We start from the raw sequence: 7,019 nt of genomic DNA on the forward strand, positions 1-7,019 counted from the left end.
CCAAAAGCAAAAAAGAAAGTGAAAAGGAAACGCCTTTGAGAATAATACTATATCTATAGTAGAACAAAGTTTTCGTTTGGCTTATTAATATTAGTATCTTTCATGACCTGAAAAAAATAAAAGCTAATGGTTGTATTAACATGTCACTAAAGTTTGATATCAAGTAATCAATTGTATTAATTTTATAGATGTTTTAATAATATACTATAAGATTTCTAATTTATAGAAGAGACCATAAACAAAAAAGGGTTATATAAGTTGTAACATGTGGAAGAATGAGTCCATGTGATGAAGGGTGTCCAACTACTCCTAATAACCGTTTCTCTTAACGGTTACTACAATGCTACTTGGTGCATGATCCTCATGATACAATATCCAAATTACCTTCACACACCAATCTTATTACCACTCTCTAAGAGTTTGACGCTGGCTATAGTTAGAAAATACAATTAATAAATATATAAAATAAAAACACAAAAGACCAAACAGCTGTTTGAAATCTCGTGTGTGTGTGTGTGTGAGAGTGTGTTTTTGCTTTGGTAAAAAAGAAACAGACATCGAGATTGTATGCAGTTTAATTGGTTTCAGCAGTCCCTATGGAAAGAAAGAAGAATGATAAGACGACCGACGCGATGTTTCCAACTTTGGCTCTGTCTCGGGAATACATGCAATGCTTTCTTTTCTCGATTCTCTTTCACCTCTCTCTCTCTCTCACTTCTTTAGCAAACCCAAAAAAAAAAAAAACGTGACGTATGTGATATTATTTTGGTTTCAAACCAATAATGATTAATGTTTTAGAAAATTTTTATCCTTTTTTTTACTGATTAAAATCTGAATTTTTTTGTTGGAGTCTTCTTCGACTCGGTGGTTAAAGATTTTAGGCAACACCCTAATCTCATAGGTTGAAATACAGATTTTAGGCAACACCCTAATCTTGTTTTACTCTCTTTCTTTAGTTAATAACAAAAATTCTGAAAAACATTTAAAAGTGCACTTAATAGGAAAAGAAGAAATTACTATAAGAAGAAGAAGGGACATAGTACTACACTACTACTAAATGAATGTGATAGTTAATGCTAGAGATTTTAAGGAACTTGGAACAGGAAAGTCTTGATTCTATGATAATGGTGCTACTCTTTTTGTCCATAACTTCAATTGCACGCAATTAAAATTCACAATCCACGATGTTCGCTTGTCTTCTGTAACATTAATTAGTTTTTTAATCATCTCCGAAACCATATTATTTTGGATGTCTTTTTTTATAAGTTATTTTGAATTCTTTTTCCTCTCCTATAACACATTAGTAATTTTAAAATGAAAAGTTAAACTAAAAAGTAATCTCAATTTTTAGGGTTTGAATGATGACGATGGTCAAAATATATAAATCTATTAACAATTTAGTCTGTTTTATTTTTAAAATAGATAACAAACTTCTGCCGACCAACTCTATATTTATGTAAAAATATTTTGAAGTTGATCGACAAAATCCATAATAATCCTTTTAAAGATAACTTTAGGCGTCAAACAGTATACTTACCACTAATAATATAATGTAAAGAATGACATAACAAAAGTGATGTATTCAATTTTGTATTTTTTAAAATCGATTTTCTAACCTAAATAGAACAACTCTTTCTCCAGTGGAAACAACATCGAACGATTATACTATTATTAATCTCTATATAAAAATGTATATTATATTTAAAAATAATAACATGAGAGAGAATGAGTTTTTTGGTCTTTTCAAATGTTTTTTTTTTCTTTTTTTTCCTCAAAAAGAGATACCGGTTACAAGTGCCTCATATTAGAGTAACACCTACAATAACAACAAGAAAACAACAACAACAACCAAAAGCCAGAGCACATTAATATTGAAACAGTTCAAACCAAGTCACCAGTTCAGTTTCTCCTAGGAGCCTTGCCGGTCTTCCCGACACTTGAGTACGTGATAGAGGTTCCAGCCGACTTCTCATGATGACCTTAATTTCTTCAATCAAAACCGCTGGAGTACGGGAGGTAGTATTATGAAGCCTTGAGTTCCTTTCTTTCCAGATTAAATACATTGAAGCTTGGAAAGCCAGCCGAAGAATCATTGCCACGTTTCTGACTCTAGAAGGATTCTTCAACCATATTAAAACATCTTGAAACAATATGGGAGGAGAAACCCTGGCCCTTAAGTAAAAATATCTCCAAACCTCCTTTGAGAAATCACAATCAAAGAATAAATGTTGCCTGCATTCATCCGCTTGAGCACAAAGTAGGCAAACCGAAGGAACTGCCAATCCCCAGCCTACAAGTCTATCCCTTGTATGTAATCTATTACGAGCCACCAACCAAGCAATAAATGCATGCTTTGGGATCCTTCCCTTGCACCATACAGATTCATACCAATCCACCTTCGGCCCTAACGAGTTGAGGAAATCCCATGTTCTAGCCGTGGAAAACCTCTCTGAAGCTATATCATCCCCCACTTTCCATAGGTACTGATCATCCTCTCCATCCGCTTGCGGGTTAACTACCGAGGGGGAAGGAAGACAATCCTTCAACAAAACAATGATCGGATTTCTACTCCGACTCCTTGAAACCCACCAATCTCCATCCCTTAATGCCTCCGCCACCACTGCATTTCTAGACAAACCCGATACAGCTGGCCTCCTCACCCCTGTTATATCCAACAACGGACCCAAACCTGTCCAATTATCACTCCAAAAATTGCAAGTGATTCCAGTTCCCACCCTACATACGACGAATGGTTTGGCCAGAGATCACAGCTTACATATGCTTTTCCATATCCAGCTGCCAGAGGTAATGTTCTCCAATTCCCAGAAGTTTGTATGACCTAGCAGATTGATCCTCACCCAAGAAACCCACAACGACCCGACGGAGGTGAATAACAACCAGATTAGCTTGAGACCCAAAACTCTATTCCAGGGTAAGAGACGTTTTAAGCCCAATCCACCACTCTCTTTCCTGGTGCAGACAGATTCCCAGCTAACCCTAGCTCCCCTAGCTGAGTTAGGGGCTCCCTTCCATATGAATGCACTGCAAAGTCTTTCGATTTCCTCAATACATTGATTTGGGAGGAGGAAGATTGAAGCCCAGAAGGTGACCGTTGAATAGATGACTGACTGAAGTAGTTGTAATCTTCCCGCAAATGACAAATGTCTGACATTCCAAGCCGAGAACCGTCCTTTAATACGATCAAGTAGAGGTTGATAGTCCTGGCGGCTTAGCTTTTTTGATGTGAGAGTGACTCCCAAATAACGAACTGGGAGAGACCCTTGTGTTATTCCCACCACATTTTCCATATCCTGAGTTCTAATGAAGCTTCCTCCATCAAGAAAAAGAGCAGTCTTGTCCCTATTAATTCCCAGACCTGACTGTTTCTTAAAAACCTCCATAATCATAAGAATTTCTTGCAATAATTCCACTTGTCCATCAAAAAATATGAGAACATCATCGGCAAAACTCAGATGAGTTATTATAGGCGCTAGACAGAGTGGATGAGGACCAAACTTTTGTTGTAACAACCCTTTATCCAGCTGTTTTGACAGAACATCCATTGCAAGAACAAAGAGCAAGGATGATATTGGATCACCTTGTCCGAGGCATTTTCTCCCAACTTTTCAAATGGTTGTAAGTTTAGAGATTAGCAAAAAAAAACTGAAAAAGTAAAATTGTATAGTAAAATTTCCACAAAAATTTCAAATCAAGATATATGAAGACACACAATCTATATTACATATAAATTTTTGGTAATTTATCAATCATGTGATAAGAATTTGTCGTCAAATATGTGGTTAGGTAGTCCACTATAACTGTTAGAAAACTTTGTTATAATTACACATATGTGTAGTAATTGACAAAAATAAAAAAAGTGTGATAAAGACATACATGAGTGCGCCGGGGTAACATATATAAAGTAGTCGTTCTTTGGACGTGAGATAAAATGATATTGTTATCTATGTAGGGCCTGCGCTAGATAACATTACATTTTGAGTTACGAATATGACAAAAAAACAAAAATTGGAGATGCGACAAAAGATAAGACAAATTTGGAGTGTGGTATGTGTATTTGAGACTGGCATGCTGTTTTATATGATAATTACTCACCCAAATACTACTACCACTCAACATATTATTAACTGTCGGCTCATCAACAATTTGATCTCTCAGTCTCAGCTTTCTTCTTTATATATGATTATGAATGTGGATAAACTTATTTCATGTTTGCTTGTTCATAAATCAAAAATCATGAGAACTTATGAGTCGTATTCATCACTGTTATGTGTTACATACAAATAACAAATCTTATATACAAACATTTATTATTTGTGGATCTCGGTGTTGGGAGGAATTGTACCATTTATTATTGTCTATCATAAATTTCACTGCAGGATCTAAATATTAGGTGTATTAAATACTTTTGCAATGATTTGGTTATTTTGTTAATCTGTGAAACCTACAAAACTGAAACATGTGTGCATTTTAACAATTCTTATTAGCAATAAACACATGTACAATATCTTCAATTAACATTCCTTTCACAACAGATTCAAAACACCGGAATTTGATAAATTTTTGTAATCAAATCTGTGTTTCATTTTATTTGATTTTTTTTTTCCAAAATTTAAAATTAAAATGTTTTGAAATGTCTTTTTAGATTTTTGATGCATATTTTTGGTATAAATTTAAAATGTATCCTATTATTTTCGAGGAATAAGAATGCATTCAAGAGGATGAGCCAAATCCAAGAAGAATCTTAATCCGGAACCTTCATCCATATTGATTTTATCTCCTTTGATCTCCCAGTCAAAACACTGCACCAACACTCCAATTGTGGTTTCTACTAATGTATAACCAAGATTTAATCCAGGACATCCTCTCCTGCCGGCGCCAAAAGGGAGGAACTTCATTGCTTGTTCTTTTCTATCCTCCTCTTGCCCTAATATTGAAGCAGCTAGAAACCTTTCTGGCTTAAACTCATTAGGATCTTCCCAAGAATTAGGATCTCTCATCACTGCATAAGCATTGATGACAAGTGATGTTCCTTCAGATATGTGAAACCCTCCGATCGTACAGTCCTGTGTAAATTCTCTTGGCAATACTGCTCCTACCGGATGCAATCTTAGAGATTCTTTCACGACTGCTTGCAAGTAAGGGAGTTTTGGTAGATCGGTTTCTTGAATTAACCTTGATTTTCCCACCACAAAATCAATTTCTTCTCTCAATCTTTCAAGGATCTTAGGATTATTAATGATTTCTGCCATTGTCCACCGTGTTGTCGAAGAAGAGGACTCACCGGCTCCAAAAAAAAGCTCCTAACAAATTGCATTTTTTTGTTTAATATAATGATATTATTTGTTTGCATTCTCATTGAAATATTACTACCAGTGAGAGGATAGTCATTTACCGCTAATAATGCCTTGATATGGTTTCTAGTGATCTTATATTCTGTTTTTTCGTCTCGATAAGCTGCCAACAATGCATCCATGAATTCAGTACCTTGATGCTTGTCCACTTTATCTTCGTATTTCACAAGAATATTTTCCAGCAGCTCCTCAAATTTATTTGAAACCTGCATTATCTCATTCTTTAACAAAGAGATCCCTAGCTTCTCAAGCGGCTTATGAAATATTTGTGCCACACAAAACATGCGGGACAAATCAGCTAACTGAATAGAAAATTCCGAAACTTTTTTCCCATCATTGTCCTCCACTGAAAAACTACTTCCCAAACTCATTTTGCCGAGGGTGTTGTTAACGAGTATCCTTGCTTCCTCACCGATCTTGAGGGTTTCTTTCTTCATCGCTTTATCAAGCAGATTTTTGTGGAACCTCTCTAGCTCAAGTTCACGAATGCTACGTGACCGCGCTAGCGCTTGGGGTCCGAGCGCCTTAGACATGATTAGTTTCCTCATGAATTTCCAGTCGTCTCCGCAAGAAGCTCTAAAATATCCAAAAGAACCAAACACAATGCATTCATCGATAGCAATAGCACCACGGAAGGAGACATTCATGTCATGGGCTTTGAAGATCTCGTGAGCTGCCGAGGCAGAAGACACAAGAACGATGGGGACATGAAAAATGCGAAGATGGAGAAAATGTCCGTATTTGGTCGATATTTTTTGAAAACATTTATGGATTGAATCAAAGAGGAGAAGATGAAGATGACCAATGATCGGAAGAGAAGGAGCGCTTGGAGGCAGATTAATTCCATTATTTGGTTTCTTTAAGAAGTAAACAAAGAGAAAGAGAGTTGGGAAGAGGAATATGAGAGCAAATATGAAACAATGTAGAAAATCAAAGCTGACCATTGTTGTCATTGTTGCTCAAAAGCGATGAGGAGGGAAATATATCAAAACCATGTACATAAGAAGTTGGAGATGAATCTCAAATTATATATCAAAGGTTGCTTGCTTGTATACAATATTCGTGAGAAGTTTATACTTCTCTAAAATACTTCCAAGGTGACAATGTTATGAAATGGAAATCAAATCATACGTAATGCATGAGATATATTTATTTTATTAAATAAATAACGAATAAAAAAGAAAAGTATATATACACAAAACTACGTTGATGGTTTCTCTTTCAATCAACTAGCAAGCAACAAATTTGTAAGATGATAAAGACTTGCTTATAGAAGCAATCTCCTAAAGACATAAACTTGCCGCTATTGTAGTGTATACGTAATTTCTTAGATGTCTATCTTACATGATACACCTACGTTTAGTTTACGATGTTGTGTGTTTGTAGCAACTTGTATTGTGTGTGTTCGCAAAAAAAACTATTAGAGAGACACACGAAGAAGAGAAGACTGCTTGAAGTACTCAATCCAGCCATCCAGGAGGCAGGAGCTCGAGATCGTTCGTTCACTCCTCTATCTCTTTACATATCATCCAAAGGGTATGTTGTAATTGATTAAAGTGATGCTTTTTCTCAACCGACACATATTAGAATATACGTTTCCTAACTGACATTTATATATATATGTAGGCAAAATATATACAATGTGCC

The 7,019-nt window shown here is 35.5% G+C and overlaps 1 protein-coding gene across 1 annotated transcript; it reads right to left on the reverse strand.

The window, feature by feature from the left end:
* Positions 1–4,504: 4,504 nt before the first annotated feature.
* Positions 4,505–6,512, reverse strand: LOC104741455 (cytochrome P450 705A1-like). Its single transcript, XM_010462339.2, has 2 exons — positions 5,414–6,512; positions 4,505–5,321 (listed from the first exon to the last, which is right to left on the reverse strand). Exons 1-2 carry the CDS (start codon positions 6,323–6,325, stop codon positions 4,707–4,709), a joined length of 1,527 nt encoding a protein of 508 aa, XP_010460641.1. The 5' UTR covers positions 6,326–6,512; the 3' UTR covers positions 4,505–4,706.
* Between the last annotated feature and the right edge of the window lie 507 nt (positions 6,513–7,019).

This window comes from Camelina sativa, chromosome 14 (assembly GCF_030686135.1).
Source record: "Camelina sativa cultivar CO46 ecotype springtype chromosome 14, ASM3068613v1".
NCBI lineage: Eukaryota > Viridiplantae > Streptophyta > Magnoliopsida > Brassicales > Brassicaceae > Camelina > Camelina sativa.

Bases quoted from the DNA above. Each gene is read 5' to 3' on its own strand.
- LOC104741455 (XM_010462339.2), bottom strand. From the start codon at position 6,325: ATGACAACAATGGTCAGCTTTGATTTTCTACATTGTTTCATATTTGCT. The intron at 5,322-5,413 runs GTAAATGACTAT...GCAATTTGTTAG, and splicing joins ATATCAAGGCATTATTAGCG to GAGCTTTTTTTTGGAGCCGG.